The 19,932-nt window shown below is 35.5% G+C and overlaps 1 protein-coding gene across 4 annotated transcripts in view; it reads right to left on the reverse strand.

The window, feature by feature from the left end:
- AP3B1 (adaptor related protein complex 3 subunit beta 1) overlaps nucleotides 1-19,932 on the reverse strand; it is a 261,873-nt gene that overhangs the window by 108,091 nt on the left and 133,850 nt on the right. For all 4 annotated transcript variants that reach the window (XM_053224248.1, XM_015072097.3, XM_053224255.1 and 1 more), the window contains exons 14-15: nucleotides 18,028-18,137; nucleotides 6,659-6,835 (exon numbers count right to left, since the gene is read on the reverse strand). In XM_053224248.1, coding sequence (XP_053080223.1) covers nucleotides 6,659-6,835; nucleotides 18,028-18,137 — 287 coding nt within the window. The remainder of the gene's footprint in view (nucleotides 1-6,658; nucleotides 6,836-18,027; nucleotides 18,138-19,932) is intronic.

Raw genomic sequence — 19,932 nt, forward strand, 5'->3', positions numbered from 1 at the left:
ATGACAGAAGTAGCGAAGTGAGAGTGTTCTGCCCACTCTCTAACGATCTATGGCAGGACCGTCTCTTGCACATATTTCTCTACAACCCACCTCAAACTTCCCATGTTTTCCTCTGACTCTCTCCACTGACAACTGACAGCTTCATGCTTTGCACAGGCCATGGCACAACCATACAAGTTGCCAGCGTGGCCAGCAGATGAAACACTTGCACGTATCTTACCACCAGTGAAAAACTGAAGAATTTAGCTCCTTGCCCTGTCAGGGCACACTGCATTTTACCAGCACACATTCTGCATGCCGCTCTAAAAAAGAGAAATTAAGCTACATCTCAAAAAGGTTGGAAAAACAAGGTCTTTCTGATTTAAACGTCTCACATAAGAAAATGAAATCTCTCAACAGGAACCCTCTTGCACTGTTGGTGGGAATGCAAACTGGTGCAGCCACTCTGAAAAACAGTGTGGAGGTTCCTCAGAAAATTAAAAATAGACCTACCCTATGACCTAGCAATAGCACTGCTAGGAATTTACCCAAGGGATACAGGAGTACTGATGCATAGGGGCACCTGTACCCCAATGTTTATAGCAGCACTCTCAACAATAGCCAAATTATGCAAAGAGCCTAAATGTCCATCAATTGATGAATGGATAAAGAAATTGTGGTTTATATACATAATGGAATACTACGTGGCAATGAGAAAGAATGAAATATGGCCTTTTGTAGCAACGTGGATGGAACTGGAGAGTGTGATGCTAAGTGAAATAAGCCATACAGAGAAAGACAGATACCATATGGTTTCACTCTTATGTGGATCCTGAGAAACTTAACAGAAACCCATGGGGGAGGGGAAGGAAAAAAAAAAAAAAAGAGGTTAGAGTGGGAGAGAGCCAAAGCATAGGAGACTTAAAAACTGAGAACAAACTGAGGGTTGATGGGGGGTGGGAGGGAGGGGAGGGTGGGTGATAGGTATTGAGGAGGGCACCTTTTGGGATGAGCACTGGGTGTTGTATGGAAACCAATTTGACAATAAATTTCATATATTGAAAAAAAAATTATGATCACAAAAAAAAAAAAAAGAAAATGAAATCTCTCTTCATTGCACTTGTGTGTTACATGTCATTAAACAAAACCACAGCAGAGGTGAAAAGTACAATGTGGAGGTCTACGAACTTAGTCTGACCTAGTTTAACACAACTATTGATAAAAATGAAAAATGTGAGACGAATCCCAAACTAAATGAGACACAGAGGCAAGAGACATAAATGAGATCTGTTCCGGCCAACAGTTACAAAGAAAGTAAACAATGGTCAAGTAAATAATCATGGGTATTTAATACAATCAAAGACTCAATCCAAAACCAGACGGGACATTAAACAGTACTTTTAAAGAGGTTTTACTCATAAAATTATAAAAGAAAAAGAGAATAATACAGTGTACCCTTAATAAAAAAAATATTAATATCTTATACACAGCTATTTGTTAAATTTTGATTTCAGGTTATTTTTTCTACTTAGATTTAAGGGACTATGAGCAGTAATAACTAACAGATAATGCTACCCAGACACTATACCTATTATATTCCTTTCAGAATGACTCTCAGTCACTGTAATATAGGTAAAATGAATTTTAGGGAATGCTGTATAAAAGTTTTTTAATCCATTATTTAAAAAAAAACTCAAAATATGGGCTTCATATTTCTACCTAAGCACTCTGACAAGCAATAAACAGATAAATATTTGCACAAACAATAGCTTTCTTCAAATATTTAGTAAGTCAGCACAAAATAGTAAAAAAGGTATCTTAAAATATACTACTAAAATCAGCTGAGATATATTTTTAATTTAAGGAAAATAAAAAAGTACACAGAATTCAGCATTTAGCATAGTGAAGATTAATATTGGTTCCACACAGCTGTTATTCTGAAAAAGGAGGATACTGGTAATTGGTTTGGTAAATGAAAGAAAGCAACACAAAATTCTTAACCTAAACCAGAGGGAAATCTAAGCAGTACCAGTGTTCCATGTCATCAATTTCATCACTTCATGACTAACCAGGATTCTTTATGTGACTTGGATGAAATTTCATAAATTTAACAGTATTCATATTTTTGTCAACTTGAAAAGTATTCTGTAAGTTCTTTCTTTACAAGCTGTATTTACTCGAGTTTCTTAAAGCCAAAAAAAAAATATATCCAAGAAAGGGTAGAGGTGTCACAGCACAGAGCCAGAGACCCTTTTGCTAAGTCATGTTAAAGAAGCTGGGGGCAGAGGTAGATTTCACCTAAGACCTGAATCACGGGACAAAAGAGAATTTGCTTTTAACTTCAGGAAGGATGCCCAAGATGTAACTGTGATTTATAAAATTTCTTACTAAGAACCAAGAAGTCTAAAAAGTAATACAAAGAAAAGGCAAATATTAAGGATACTCAATGAATCACTCTTTTCTAACAGCAGCAAAGCAGAAACCTGTCTCACAGAAAATCAGAGTTAATTAAAATGCATGAATTATATCTATACATGTTAGTATTTTAAAAACATGGTATTAGGTGAAAAAAGTAGGTTACAAAGTATACAAAAAAATACAGGATCTACCTATGCAAAATTGCAAAACCCACACAACAGTAACATAGTGTGTGAGCATATACTCATATACTAAAAATGTAAAAACACACATGACTGAACATACTACCATTATGACAGCAGCTACTTGCCACATTTCTTTAAAAAAGAATAACAATTATGGCAAAAACATTGAGTTAGTCTTAGTGGTATATATGTATTTATACTATTTTACACTTCCCTATAGGTTTGGGTTATTTCATAATTAAAACGAAAACATGACGGGCACCTGGGTGGCTCAGTCCGTTAAGTGTCCGACTTTGGCTCAGGTCATGATCTCACAAGTCTGTGAGTTCGATCCCTATGTCGGGCTCTGTGCTGACAGCTCAGAGCCTGGAGTCTGCTTTGGATTCTGTGCACCCCCTCTCTCTACCCCTCCCCCTCTCATGCTCTGTCTCACTCTGTCTCTCAAAAATAAATAAATGTTAAAAAAAAAAAATTAGGGGCACCTGGGTGGTTCAGTCAGTTGAGTGTCCAAGTTTGGCTCGGGTCATGATCTTGCTCGTGGGTTCGAGCCCCATGTCAGGCTGACGGCTCAGAGCCTGGAACCTGCTTCGGATTCTATGTCTCCCTACTTCTCTGTGCCTCCCCTGCTCACGTTCCCTCTCTCTCTCTCAAAATAGATAAAATTTTAAAAAAATGTTTTTAATTAAAAAAAAACAGCTAAGTGAAACACTAAGCTATAATACTTACCACTACATTTAAAAGATTATAGGAAGTTAAAAAAAATGCACCCTTTATTCATTAATTTTTAGTTGCTATTAATCCCTTTAATAAACTCAGTTTTCTGTCTCAGACCTCAGTAGACTATTGCAAAGAAGTCATGCTCAGTCTTTACACTATGTCCTAAGAGTTGTAGAGCTTCAGCAACTTCAACTGCCCCTTGCCCCCTCTCCCATTCTTTCTCTTTTAATTAAATTAAATTAAATTAAGAAATTATAATAATTCCCAATTTACAAAGGATAAAACTAAGTCTTGGATAGGTTATATAATTTGTCCAAAATTATGTACCTAATAAGTGGCAAAACAGGATATGAAGCCAGACAATGTAATATTGGAGCCTATACTCTCAATCACTACCTGCCCTCCAGTAACTGACATCAAATAGTTCTATGGTAGTCATCACACACAGTTAATCTGCTTTCCAAATACAAACTTCCATCTGAAATAACTCAGAATTAGAAAACTAAAGAAGCTTACTGAAGAAATCCACATATGGAGTTATAATTATAATGTAACAGTTAAAAACAAACTATATGAACCAGCTTTATATATCTATACCTAAAAAGAAAAATATTAAAATGTTAAAGAGGAATATATAATACTAATGATAAACAAGATAGTGATTTTTTTGATACTGTATTTTTCAGTTCTAAAAAACTTCCGTTTGAGTCTTTTGTATAATTATATTTCTCTGAGAATTCTTATCTTTTTATTCATGGTGGGTATATTTTCCTTTATATTGCTGACCTCACTTATAATAAGCTGCTACAAAATGTTTGCTTGCAAATTCCAACATCTGGATCATCTCAGGGTTAGCTTCTATTGTTTTTTCCAATTTTCTTGAAAAGTGATCACACTTCCCTGTTTGTGTGTGTGTGTGTGTGTGTGTGTGTGTGTGTGTGATAAAACATATAATAATTACTGTCCTAACCACTTTTAACTGTGCAATTCATGCAGAATATTGTACAACCAATACCACCATCCATCTCCCAAAATTTTTATATCTTTGTAAATTGAAACTTCTGATTCCTCATATGTGGAATAATTTTGGATTGTATCTTGGAAATTACGAATGTTATATTATAGAGGCCGTGGACATTGTTACACTCTTTGAGTGAGTACTGATTTTTGTTTATTTCAGCAGTTAACCTGGTCGAGTTCAAAGTGAAAACTTTGTCTCTTTGCTGCAGCTCAAATTTCAGTTCAGTTCCTTTATACTCAGCTGTGCTACTCTGAATGCACCTTGAGCATGTGTGGTTCAGGGGTCAACCAAAATTATTCACAGATCCTGAGGCTCCCCCACTATGGCTCTCTCCTTTCTATTATTCTTCCTTTACTTTCCAACATCTATAGTTTCCCTGAACTATGTTCTCTACTTCCTCAGGCCAGAAGGACCTTGGGTTTTCTTTTGGAGTTTTAGCACCTGTGTGTAGTGCCAACTGTAGCCCATCCTCTTGGATAAAAGCCATAAAAGTGGCGACATTCCCTCTGTGCCACTCTCTTCTTCCAAGTGTTAATTTCCCTCCAGGATCTTACTGCTTTTCTTCACTCTTCTGAGACTTTGGGCATTTATTTATTTTTTGTATTTTTTCCAGAGTTGTTCTCTGTGGAGGGTCAGTCCAGCAGGGGCTAACTCGACATACTGAAAGCAGACTGTTGACTTATTTGTAAATGAGTTTTCACACCAGGTAAAAATATTTTGAGGTATTAAAGAAGTTCATTACTCAATTATTCCTCAAGCCAACAAATGAACACAACATGCTCAATCTTATAAAAATTAACTTCGACATTTCCTATAACTAAATAATTCAATAACAATTCTGGAATGCTCACTAAGTTATTCCACAGGGAATTTAGATCGACAAATAAATGTCAGGACTTCATGGCAAACCAGTCCCTGGGCACTGCCACAGTTCAGTCTTAAAGATGGCTAAAATAAATTAAATACAGAACATACATTTTTTACAGTTAGCCCAAAGAAATCATTTTAGTCTCTCTCTCTTATTCAACAGGTATGAAGTGCACAATTTAAAAATGCTGTCAAGCGGATGGTGCTAAAAAGTGCCCTTTAATGCTTATTTTACCAATTCTCTCAACACCCTTTCCTTAATGAGAGACTGAAGAGCACAACCCTAGAAACACTGTCATTCACCTATTTTTACATTTAATCATTTAAAAACAATGAGTTATACAAAAATATATGCGAAAATTTGGTATATTTTCAGGGTGCCTCAGTGGCTCAGTCAGTTAAGCGCCCAACTCTTGATTTCAGCTCAGGACATGATCCCAGGGTCGTGGGATTGAGCCCCACATCACAATCTACCCTGAGCTTGGAGCCTGTTTAAGATTCTCTCTATCTACCTCTGCCCCCCTCCCTTGCTCACACTCTGTATCTAAAATAATAAATGAATGAATGAATGAATGAATGAATGAAAAATTTGGTGCATTTTCTAAACATTAATATGCCTTCACGAGTTGGTGGTGAAGTCTATTTGTGTTTATCAGAAATATTATTCTAAAATATACAATAGGACAGTTCAGAAGTTGAGCTCCAAAACTTCATTTAACAATACAGCTCAAGAAAAAAACATCTGGTACAAGCTACGTTGTCTTCAAATTCAAAAGCTATGGAATATATTCTGTAATTCCTGAACAAATAGTACCACTTTCCATTGTTTCTTTATAGCTATAAAGAGGACCGAAAACAGAACCTTTATTTAGCTTTATAAGACATAACTACTTTTGGTCTTGATTAACAAACTGATTTTGTACTAATTTTTTAATAACCTAGAAGCTAGATACATTTAGAGTAGCCAATTCCAGGTGTTATAATGACTTTTACAATACCACATGTATTTAGAGAACACAGGGAGTTCTCAGGCTAAGATGGCGTTTTTATCCATAAACAAGAAACTTGCAGCAAAGCTGTTTCATGACTCTCACCGCCCTTCTCATTCTATATGGCAAATCACTCCTTGTAAGTCCTTAGTCAAGAATCTTATCCTTCACAAAACGTTCTCTTATCTCTTACCTCCTTCCGCTTCTGACTTGCAATAACTTTCTCCTCTGGAGTTCCACCATATCTTAACACCTCTATTACAGCACTTACCACACCTGTTTCATCGTTTAGCTGTTTTTCTCGCCTTTTCCCTTGACTAGAATGTCATCTCTCTGCACCACTACCTTCTAACATAGAACCTTACAGAAACAGACACCTAGTAATTGTGGAATGGACACACTAATGCATGAATAGACCTTGGGTGCTTCATCAAATTAAAGAAGAAAGTATCACTTAGGTAGACTAAGGTTTAGACTCTTACCTGTTTAGAGTTGGTTAAATACAATTTTGCTCCCAAATTTAAAATCTGCAATTTTACTAGATCATCTTCACTCGTGAAGCCTTTAGCCATCTTCCTCAAAACATCAGGGGCAATTTTAGGAACTCGTTCACAATTTTCTCCAATTAGCCAAAGAATACTTGCTCTAGCCACAGGAACCTAATATTAAAAGCAGATTATATAGTTACAAATAAGATAATCATACGCTCCTTAATGTTAACATAGAAAAGGTTTTAAATATTATAAAGGTTTTGCATCCATTCATGTAATGGATATCTAGAAGTGCCCTTTCAGTTATGGATTTTCTTCAGTTATCAAAAAATAAACACCCAGGAAAATATCATTAAAGGTGCTTTTAGAGATAGTGCCTTAGAAAAGATTAACGGAGAAAAAAAAATCATTGGTCTAGAGTCTTGATTCCGTCAGCGATGTGCAAGTTCTTGGGCCAAAGTTGGCTAGCCATGCCCATTTGTTTATGTATTATTGGTGTAGCTTTTGCACTACAATAGCAGAGGTAAGCACAATTGACCTCTGAACAATACAGGTTTGCACTGCGGAGGGTCCACTTATATGCAGATTTTTATTTCAATAAACACAGTATAGTGCTGTAAATGTATTTTCTTTTCATTATGATCTTCATAATAACATTTTTTCTCTAGCTTATTTTATTCTAAGAATTCAGTGTATAATACATGTAACAAAAAAAAAATATGTGTTAATCAACTATTTATGTTATCGGTAAGGTTTTCGGTCAATAGTGGGCAATTAGCAGTTAAATTCCGGAGGAGTCAAAAGTTAAATTTGGATTTTTGACTGTAGGAGGGAGGGGTCGGCACCCCTAACCCCTGCATTGCTCGGGTGTCAACTGTTGTCACAACAAAAACCATAAAGCTGAAAATATTAACTATCTAGCAACTTATAGAAAAGGTTTGCTGACCTCTGCTCTAGGGCACTTATTAATAAATAATAAACCTCAAGGCCCATAAAAATCATCTTGAGTTCTTATTAAAACTACAGGGACTTGGTACGAGGTCCAAAATAACAGTTTTGTTGTGGGGCTCAGGAATCCACATTTTACGAGGCATCATAGATGATTTCTGAGATAGGTGGTCTGCAAACCATGTTTTGAGAATCCAATGGTTAACGGAGAAAAAGGAATACATTCATTAAAGACTATGATTCTAAATCAAAGCTGCTCTTGTCCTCTAAGTATCTGCACCCACAACCCTGGGAATATATAAAACTGACGAGATCATCAAGGTCTGCTTATAAAATCATGAATCCTGGTCTATTAGGGAGAAGATAAATTTGTCCAATGTTGCACTTTGGCATTGTATTTTTTTTTAATAAAGTACATTTCAATATAATTTGTTTCTTAAAAAAACTGTTTTAGTACAAATTGGAAACCTTCCATCAGTACCATTAAGACCAACATTTTAGAGTATGCAAATTAGTTTTATTATTATTTGTTTATATGTATCCTCCCTTACTCTAAAAGAGATTTGAAGGGGTATGTAAATTAGTTTCTGTGAACATTTTCACCTAGTACAGAAAATTTGTTTATAATAAATGAAAGAGCCAATGACTATCATTAAGAGGTAGCATCACAAGGAGAGATAATACTCTTCCTATGAAATCCGTTCCAATTCCTCAAATGAAGTCCTAATATTTTCACTATAGTTTCACAGCTGTACAGGGTACAACCATTAAAGAAGAAAGTGAGAATACAGCCCTTTGCACAACTTAAATTTTATCACAATATCCACCATCTCAAATTCTTCCAAAACATCCATTTTATGAAATAGTATAAAATTATTAAAACACTCCTAAGTTGGGTATTTCGCTGGAAGGGAAATAAGGTCATCCAAAAGCTTTAAAATCAAAGTATATATTTTCAAATACTATGACAATAATAGCATTATCTTGAAATTAATATTAGAATAAGTTTAGTAAAAAAGATGAAATCACAATACTCATGTAAGAAGTTTAAGTACCAAGAATAAATAATAAGTATGAAAGAAATGCTATTACAAATCTATTCATGAAGTATGACAAAAGTGATATCCTTACTGTACACTGATTTCTGGAAAGAAAGAGGCTATTTCTAATGTTCCAAAGGTTACACTGCATTAAAACCTTACTCCCAATCTATTATTTTAAATTGGGCTAAAGAACAGTAATTGAGTGGTACATTCAATTTTCTGGTATGAAGCAATTCAAGTTGCCTGCTTTGATGACAGGTACCTCTAAATAAGAATATATGTGCAAATTCAGATTTCGGTTATGCTAGATTTACTTTTCTTAAATATTTTATTATACATTGCTGGTATAAAAATTAGAATTCTAGGACATATTCCAACCTACTACCCCACTTTAAGTAATTTTCTTCTGGTAACGCAGTTACAATTGTTTTTTGCATTAAAAAGACAATCCCAAAAGTTTTAAGAGATTCTGTATATTCCTATTCATTAATATACTAAGATTAAAATAATATTTAAATGCTGTAAACATTAATAATGCGCAATTTAAAACACAACTCTTTGGAAAAAAATGAAATCAATACATTCTAATGCTCACAATGAAAATCGCAAGATGGTGGTGTTAGAGGGCAGGGTAATAGAGGTTCGAGAATTAAGGTAATAAAATTTCCAAGGAAACATAAAAAACTTTGAAAACTTTTCCACAACAAGAAATAATATCAATATAAATGTATTTATTCCAAATTTTTGGTGATGGCAATTTTTTTTAAAAGCTTAGGAAATCAACAAACACACTGTTTTTGTGCATTTGGCTGGAATCAGAATCATAAGATTTTCAGATTCCAGTCATATCTTTCTCTTCCAGTTATGTTCCAGAACTCTCATTCGTACATCACCGATACTATGATTCATGTATGTATCATAGTATCAACGGTCTTTCAAAGATTTAAAGCAACCAAAAAAAGAGCAAGATAGAAAATTAGTCACTTTTTGTTCTCCATGGTCTTCTCAACCACAGAATAAACAGGACACTGAACTAAAACCAAACTGATAATACACTCACACAAATGCTCTGATTATTAACCTCTGCTTTTTCAATATTTCAAAGACAAGCTGGATTGTAAATGACTTTGATTCTTTATTCTGAATGCCCTGAACAAGTGCTTAAGTGCACTTTTTAAACCTTCTACGAGAAGGCAGTTTCCACTGCCATTTTAACCCAGTAACTTAGCTGCAAAAACAAATAATGATTCCTAGCTGACCACAGCAGTTACAGATAGGCATCTAGAATGATTTTACAGATCACTTTGTAAGCAGTTCAATTTAAAAGCTATTGTGTTTCGACTCTAGCCACTGCACAATGCAACAGTGTAAAATAAATCCTGCAAAAACATCAATTTTATGTATCTAAATTTGTCAAAGGCAAAATCAGTAGATATCTAAACAAACTGCAGACAAATAGCAAATGAGATCCAATAATCTGTATCAGGACTCAGTAGGCATTAATACTTTAGTATGAATTAAGTTGGGGCAGCAGGGCAAGTGTAGTTACCTTGTGACATGGCAGGCATTCAGTGAGGCACCAGGGCACTGAGTACATAAAGTACTATTTCAAAATTACTCAGTAGTCTTCACAAAATAACATCTTTTAATTATTCTTTTATGATATTAACTCATCTGTCCCATTAAATACTATGTGTAGCTCTGGTTCAACAATCTTCACGTAGCATGCATTTTATTCTGGAAGGACTTTGCTCCAAAAGCAGTATTTAATGCACACAAAGGATATTCCAAAGAATAAAATATTCACAATCAGAATATATAAGTTGACTGCACTACAGATCTATATCTTATTCAATTTGAATTTAAAAGTAGAATTAATTTAAATTTTAGTGTTCATGTGTTTAGCTATGTCACTTAATAAATAGCAAATGGGATCTAAGTCTTGAATATAACAAAATCCAAGTTTCTTTTTTAAAAAAATTACATAGCCAACATCTACTGAGTTCTCACCATGTGTCTGCACTATTTTTAAGACTTTACCTGTTTTCTGGCACAAAAACAGACACTCAGATCAATGGAACAGAACAGAGAACCCAGAAATGGACCCACAAATGTATGGCCAACTAATCTTTGACAAAGCAGGAAAGAATATCCAATGGAATAAAAACAGTTTCTTCAGCAAGTGGTGCTGGGAAAAATGGACAGTGACACACAGAAGAATGAACCTGGACCACTCTCTTACACCATACACAAAAATAAACTCAAAATGGATGAAAGACCTAAATGTAACACAGGAAGCCATCAAAATCCTTGAGGAGAAAGCAGGCAAAAACTTCTTTGATCTTGGCCACAGCAACTTCTTACTCAACACATCTCCGGAGGCAAGGGAAACAAAAGTAAAAATGAACTATTGGGACCTCATCAAAATAAAAAGCTTCTGTACAGTGAAGGAAACAATCAGCAAAACTAAAAGGCAACCAACAGAATGGGAGAATATTTGCAAATTAACTATCAGATACAGAGTTAGAATCCAAAATCTGTAAAGAACTTATCGAACTCAACACCCAAAAAACAAATGATCCAGTGAAGAAATGGGCAAAAGACATGAATAGACACTTCTCCAAAGAAGACATCCAGATGGCCAACTGAAACATGAAAAAATGCTCAACACCATTCATCATCATGGAAATACGAATCAAAACCACAATGAGATATACCACCTTACACCTGTCAGAATGGCTAACATTAACAATTCAGGCAACAACAGATGTTGGCAAGGATGCGGAGAAAGAGGATCTCTTTCGCATTGTTGGTAGCAATGCAAGCTGATGCAGCCACTCTGGAAAACACTACGGAGGTTCCTCAAAAAACTAAAAATAGAACTCCCCTACGACCCAGCAATTGCACTACTAGGCATGTATCCAAGGGATACAGGTGTGCTGTTTCGAAGGGACACATACACCCCCATGTTTATAGCAGCGCTATCAACCATAGCCAAAGTATGGAAAGAGCCCAAATGTCCATCGATGGATAAATGGACAAAGAAGATTATATATAATGGAGTATTACTCAGCAATCAAAAAGAATGAAATCTTGCCATTTGCAACTACACAGATGGAACTGGAGGGTATTATGCTAAGTGAAATTAGAGAAAGACAAATATCATATGACTTCACTCATATGAGGACTTTAAGACACAGAGCTGATGAACATAAGGGAAGGGAAGCAAAAATACTATAAAAACAGGGAGGGGGACAAAACATAAGAGACAAATATGGAGAACAAACAGAGGGTTACTGGAGGGGTTGTGGGAGGGGGGATGGGCTAAATGGCTAAGGGGCATTAAGGAATCTACTCTTGAAATCATTGCTGCACTATATGATAACTAATTTGGATGTAAATTAAAAAATAAAATTAAACATACCTACATACATAAATACAAGACTTTACCTGTTTTCGCAGTCTGTTATCATAAAAGCCTTAGAAAGCAAGATGTACCATTATTCCCACTTGATATACGAGGAAACAGGGCACAAAGGAGTTAAGAAACCTGCCCAACATCTTACAGTTCGTCAGTGGTAGAACTAAGACCAGAAGTCCAAATAAAACCTGGAATCCACAGTTCACCATAGCCATTGGGCAGAGACAAAACAAGTGTACTATACCAGGAAAAATACCAGCCAGCAAAACAAGAAGACTGGTTCTGGTCCTAGACTGATCATGTATATCACGGAGACAGATAACTTCACATCAGTGGGCCTCATTTACTCATTCATCAAACCAAGTATTCCCCCTTTGGCCATGTCCTTTGGCCACAGTGTACAATGGCTCCCTTATAGGCTAGATGTAGGTTTGTCATATGTGGCCTTTATTATGTTGAGGTATGTTCCTTCTACAACCAGTATGTTAAAGGTTTTGATGTGCTTTTTATCTTTCACCTTATTGCTGTGATATATTATATTTATTGATTTGCATGTATGAAACCAGTTTTGCATCCTAGGGATAAATCCCATTTGGTCATGACATATAATCCTTTTGATGTGTTCTTGGAGCGCCTGGGTGGCTCAGTCAGTTGAGTGTCCGACTTCGGCTCAGGTCATGATCTCGTATTTCTTGAGTTTGAGCCCTGCATCGGTCTCTGTGCTGATGGCTCAGAACCTGGAGCCTGCTTCAGATTAAGTGTCTCCCTCTCTCTCTCTGCCCCTCCCCCATTCACACTGTCTCTCAAAAATAAACATTAAAAAAAATTTGTAAAAATGTGTTCTTGAATTCAAGGTGCTTATATTTTGTTGTAATTTTTCATCTATATTTATCATGGATATTAATCGATAGCTTTCTTTTCTTGTGGGATCCTTACTTGCTGTTTCTTAACCTTTTTTCATATCTTTTCAAAGAATCAGCTCTTGGTTTTACTGATCCTTTCTATTATTTTTCTGGTCTCTATTTCACTTATTTCTGCTGTGATCCTTCTTATTTTCTTTCTTCCATGAGCTTTGGGGTTTATTTTGTTCTTTTTCTAGTTCTTTGAGATGTAAAGTTAGGTTGTTTTTTGAGATCTGCTTTCTTTCTTTTTTCTTTTTTTTTTAGGTTTTAACCACTTCTGGAAGTTTTATCTTTTTTTTCCTTTATTCTTTTTAATTTTATTTTTTAAAATTTTTTTAAAATTTATTTTTTAAAACTAATCCAAATTAGTTAGCATATAGTGCAACAATGATTTCAGGAGTAGATTCCTTAGTGCCCCTTACCCATTTAGGCCATCCCCCTCCCATAAGCCCTCCCGTAACCCTCAGTTTGTTCTCCATAGTTACGTCTCTTCTGTTTTGTCCCCCTCCCTGTTTTTATATTATTTTTGTTTCCCTTCCCTTATGTTCATCAGTTTTGTTTCAAAGTCCTCGTAAGAGTGAAGTCATATGATTTTTGTCTTTCTCTGACTAATTTCACTTAGCATAATACCCTCCAGTTCCATCCATGTAGTTGCAAATAGCAAAATTTCATTCTTTTTGATTACCGAGTAATACTCCATTGTGTGTGTGTGTGTGTGTGTGTGTGTGTGTGTGTGTGTGTGTACCACATCTTCTTTATCCATCCATCCATCGATGGACATTTGGGCTCCTTCCATACTTTGGTTATTGCTGATAGTGCTGCTATAAACATGGGGGTGCATGTGTCCCTTTGAAACAGCACATCTGTATCCCGTGGATAAATGCCTAGTAGTGCAGTTGCTGGGTTGTAGGGTAGTTCTATTTTTAGTTTTTTGGGGGAACCTCCATAGTGTTTTCCAGAGTGGCTGCACCAGCTTGCATTCCCAGAGATCTTATTTCTTAATATGTGTGTTCATTGGTATAATCTTTACAATTGCTATAAAGTTTCAAACCACTTTTGCTGCATACCATAATATTTGATACATTGTATTTTCATTTTCACTTGTTTCAAGATAATTTTTTCCTTCTGATTTCCTCTTTGACTCAATGGTTGTTTCAAAGTGTGCTGTTCAGTTTCCATACATTTGTAGATCTTTTCACCTTCCTCTTATTTTTTATTTCTGGCTTCATACCACTGTGGTCAGAAAAGACAGCTGCTATGATTTTAAGCTTCTTAAATTTGCAAATATCAAAGCTACTCTCTTAACCCCTACACCTCTCATACACAATCTATGAGAAGTCCTGGCTTTGATAACTGGAATCAATATTAAGAGTAGATACAAAGACAAAGGCACTCTCTGGTGAGAAATGTGGTGGGAGCTCAGATGCTAACACATTTCTGTGAGTCTTACTCTTAGCTTTAAAATAATTATATAACTGCCTTGAAGCTTTACTAACACCTTGAAGGGAAAGAAAATTTCACCACCAGAGATATTAAAAATTGGTCCTGATAGGCTCCAAAACTTGCCTTAAACCACACAAATATGACCCCTCTTAAGAACATCAGAGTATGTATCACCCCAACTTCAAAGAAAAAAATAATACATTTCCCCCAAACTACAACTCCGTTAGTTACAGAACATCAGTTTTTAACTTTAACCAACAATGAAGGGACACAATGGAGAAGAGTTTGAAGAAAAACCAGACAGAAGCCATGGAGAATGTTTCAAAAGGGAAGAAGCAGTATATGAAGTCAAATGTTAACAAAAGATCATGAAAGACACATGAACAGCAAATTATCCACTGGGTTTAATAAGAAAACAGTGAGTGACCCTGGCAAAGGCAGTATTAGTGGACTAGTGGGGAGGCAAAATCAGACTGTGACAGACTGAGGAGTGAGTTTTAGATCAGGAAATAAAATTCTTTTCAAGTAATTCTTCAAAAAAACCTTCAGTTTTAAAGGTAGAAGGGAATGAAATAAGACCTAATAATAATGACAGCAGACACTTATGTAGTACCTATGTGCCAGAAACATCCTTAAGAGCTTTACATATATTAACTAATATAATATTTATAAAATATGAGAGGTTGTCTTTTTTTTTTCCACTATCATTTCACAGATGGTTAAAGTATAGAAGTTTTAATGGAAAAACACAGAGATGGTAAGTGGTGGAGCCAAGATTAATATTTGGTTTTAATTCTTTAAGTACAATTTTATGATTTATAGAAAACTTGGAAGAAAAATAAACAGAGGTTTTGAGTACTCTTCACACAGATTCCCCAAATGTTATCAGCTTACTATATATTTGCTTTACTTTTCCATACATACACAGATATTTTGTTTTCTAAATTGGTAACAAGTTGTAGACTTGCCCTTAAACACCAAAATACTTTGGTGCAAACTTTATAATAAAAGGAATGCTCTTACATTACTACAGTAAAATGATTTAAAAATTAGGAATTTAAACAGTGAACCAATACTCTTATCTAATCTACAGATCTTATTGAAATTTTTCCATTTTTCCCTACCAAGTCCCTTATAGCAAAAGAAAATTAAAAATATGTGTAGCATTAAGTTGTCATATCCTTTTAATCTCTTTTAATGTGAAAAAGGTCCTGAACTTTTCTTTATATTTCATGATACTGGCATTTTTAATGAGTGAAAGCCAGTTATTTTGTAGTATACCTTCATCTGAGTTTGTCTCATGTTTCCTCTTGATTGTATCCAAGTTATTCATTTTTGGCAGAAATGCAACAGACCTGAAGCTGAGTTCTATTCAGTAGGTCATATCAGAAGGTACTTGATCCCATTGCTGGCAATGTTAACTATGTTCATTTGGTTCATGCAGCACCTGTCAGGTTTCTCCATTGTGAAAGTCAAAAGTCATTAACTTATGCTTCATAATGAAGTATCTTATGAGGGTATACTTTGAGACTGTACAGATATCCTCTTACTACTCAAACTTTCACCCCCTAGTTTTTAGCATTGCTTGATGATTCCTACCTGAATCAATTATTGTTGTGATAGCTTGCAAATGGTGATATTCCAATTCCATCATGCCTTTCATATTTATTAGTTGTTTTGCATTGTAAGAAAGAGCTTCCCTTTCTCTCATTCATTCATTCATTCATTCATCCATTCCAGTGTGGACTCAAGAGAGTCTTACCCTATTCAATAGGCCATAATTCTTTTACTATAGTTTATTTTGTTGTTCAAATTGACCAGTGACAACCCCTTCCAGCTGGCTCTTTGTCTTTTTGACATATCTCTATCATTCTGTGAGCATTTCCTTGCTTTTTAAAGCCCAACAATATGTTCCAAGATCATCTTGCTCTTCCCTTGCCCTAGTTCTGAAACCAGTCATTTCTCTAAGCAGCCCTGGTTTCCTTTGAGTGGTGAATGGAATTTAAAAACCAAGGTCTACCATAAAAAAGGAATGCAGTACTACATTCTAGAACATGCACAAACCTTGAAAATATGCTAAGTTAAAGAAGCTAGACACAAAAGGCCACTTGATATATGATTCCATTTATATGAAATATCCAGAATAAGCAAATCCATAGAGACAAAGTAGATTACTTTGTCAAGAGCTAGAGTAAAGGGAGAATCAGGAGTTTGAGCCATGGGATTCTTTTTTTATTATTATTTTTTATTTTTTAAAATTTACATCCAAATTAGTTAGCATATAGTGCAACAATGACTTCAGGAGTAGATTCCTTAATGCCCCTTGGCCATAATTTAGCCCATCCCCCCTCCCACAACCCCTCCAGCAAGTCTCAGTTTGTTCTCCATATTTATAAGTCTCTTCTGTTTTGTCCCCCTCCCTGTTTTTATATTATTTTTGTTCCCCTTCCCTTATGTTCATCTGTTTTGTTTCAAAGTCCTCATATGAGTGAAGTCATATGATTTTTGTCTTTCTCTGACTAATTTCACTTAGCATAATAACCTCCAGTTCCATCCATGTAGTTGCAAATGGCAAGATTTCATTCTTTTTGATTGCCGAGTAATACTCCATTGGGTGTGTGTGTGTACACACACACACACACACACACACACACACACCCATCTTCTTTATCCATCCATCCATCCATCGATGGACATTTGGGCTCTTTCCATACTTTGGCTATTGTTGATAGTGCTGCTATAAACATGGGGGTGCACATGTCCCTTTGAAACAGCACATCTGTATCCCGTGGATAAATGCCTAATAGTGCAGCTGCTGGGTTGTAGGGTAGTTCTATTTTTAGTTTTTTGAGGAACCTCCATATTGTTTTCCAGAGTGGCTGCACCAGCTTGCATTCCCACCAACAATGCAAAAGAGATCCTCTTTCTCTGCATCCTCACCAACATCTGTTGTTGCCTGAGTTGTTAATGTTAGCCATTCTGACAGGTGTAATAAGGTGGTATCTCATTGTGGTTTTGATTTGTATTTCCATGGGATTCTTTTATTAGAATGATGAAAACACACTGGAATTACACAGGAGTGATGATTGCACCATCTTATGAATATACCAAAACCCACTAAATTATATGAGTGAATTTTATGGTATAAAATTATATCTCAATTAAAAAAACAAAACCAGATCTGGGCACTAGCTGTGCTCATTTGTATTCGAGTATTATGCATGTAGGCCCTCTCAAAGGACAACTTAAGAAATACATGTTTGTATACCCAATATATGCATTCATATCTATACATATAAACGTGTGTAGACACATACACACATGCATTTAAACACTCACATACATCTAGAATATAAAAACCTATGAAGTTTACACTGCTATCTCCAATTCCAATCTAACACTACAGCATTTATTGCATCCTTCCCCTTTTTCAGATTTGTAATTCCCTTCCACAACAGTGTCAAATCTTAGAAGCAGGATGTGAATCCAGATAGTTAAGGTTTCTTAGCCACTATACATTAAGATGTCCATTTATTTTAACACTATAATTTACTGACAAATATCTAGTTAAAATTCAGGAAAGATCTCTTAACTGGTACTCACAGTGATACTGTCCAAGAGTTTAGCCATATGTTTAATAATTTCACCATGTTGTGCAGGTTGCATTTGCAGTAATTTCTTAATAACAACCACACTTTCAGCAACAACTATTTCTGAAAAAGACAGAGATCATTCATATTACATACGTGTAATGCAATTCAAATGCAATATTCTTGGTCAAATGTAAATTTAAATTAACAAAATATTATACGTGTCTTAATGACGAAGTGAAAACTATAACCAGGAATAAATTTCCAAATTTTGGGGGTTCACACTGTTTTAAGCAGAAGAGTACACTTACATTTCTAATCTCTGCTGTTGCCTCCTAGCTTCTGATACCCCTTTTCAATACCTGCCTCTTTGAGTCAAAAAAGGAAAGTGAGGTTCAATTTTGCTACACACCATAATGTTCAAGTGTCTGGTTTTTAACTATAGCTTTCAAATACTTGATTTGTACCACAGTGTGGTAATTAAGTAGTTATACAGTTCTTTGATTCCTATCAATTATAAAGTGGTAATCACCTACAATCTAAGTAACTTTTTTCCAATTCTAAAGAAAACAGCAAACTAAAAACAAAAATTCCTTAAGTGGTCTGTCCAGACAAGTGAGTAGTAAGGATCATCAGTAGTAAGAAAGGTGTTACTATAGAAATAACAGACTTCAAAGCCAGAAAGAGTAGGTTTGTGCACTGGAATGTCTCCATTTGTTGCATGAATCCACTGTCTGCCTTTTGTGACCTACTCTGTGCCCACAGAGGTTGACCTCTGTGGACTGCATCAACCAGACTCCCTTACCCCTGGCTTCTAGCTGTGTTTAGCTGATAGAAAGCACCAGCAGGAGATCAAGGGCAGAAGGAGAGCGTATTTGCTATCCTTGCTCTCTCTACTGCAAGGCCTCCCTTAGCAGTGCATGCATTCCTCTTTGGAGAGTTTCAGTTCCTGGGAGTGGCTCTCTCCTGCTGAGTCTGGTTGCCCCTTCCCTTCAATTCTAGATCTGATAAAGGGGCTTCCCACTGTTGCTAGCCTGTTAGCTCCAGCGTGTTACGTCCTACCTTCTTGGTTTCCCTTAATCCTGCCCACACCTTATAGGTAGTTCCTTCATTAAATTCTCTTCAATCGTTCCTTTTAAGTGTGCCATCTGTTTCTTGCCAGGGCCTTACTAATATAATAATTGGCAGTGGGAGTGGCTCCAAGGAAGCAGATCCTCAAACGGATTCTGAGACTCAGTTATCAAACTTAAGTGGCTAATCACTGGTCCAGAGTTGCATTTATGGTGGCACCAACAGAGAATTGTTGTTGAACTAGCCAGAGCACCTGAACTTATGGAATGAATCTTGCATAAACAATTATTAATGCTACTGATGCCAAAAAAATAAGTCAACAATGCCTTCACTTATTACTTTGACATTTTTTATTAACAGGGCTTCATGGATATTAGAGCTTCCCTTGGCATACACTACAAAGATTTATTTCAATATCATATTGAAAATACCAAGATTTGTATTTATTATTTTCTCTGAAATATATTTTCTTATCTAGCTCCCTTTAAGAATGTAAGTGAAATTTTTACCATTCTAATCATTATTAAATACACATATTTCAAACTATATATACCTTTTCCTCCAGTGGAATGATAAATGAGTTTATACAATGCTTCAGTTTACAAAATGATGTATTTCTTTCTCTACTCACGGTAACATATGGTAGGTATCTTATCATTATTTTAAAGATGAAGAGAGAAATGGACTAGAATTATATGACTTTGTCCAGAATTCGAACTCAGAACACGAATGTACAATTTTACCTCAAAATTCTAAGTTACTACATACAGCTATTACTTTTATAAAGACCATTGCTTTGAGCTTTGATGCAAACAAAGATTAAGATCCTGCTCTTGTCAAACTTACA

Source organism: Acinonyx jubatus, chromosome A1, assembly GCF_027475565.1.
Source record: "Acinonyx jubatus isolate Ajub_Pintada_27869175 chromosome A1, VMU_Ajub_asm_v1.0, whole genome shotgun sequence".
Lineage (NCBI taxonomy): Eukaryota > Metazoa > Chordata > Mammalia > Carnivora > Felidae > Acinonyx > Acinonyx jubatus.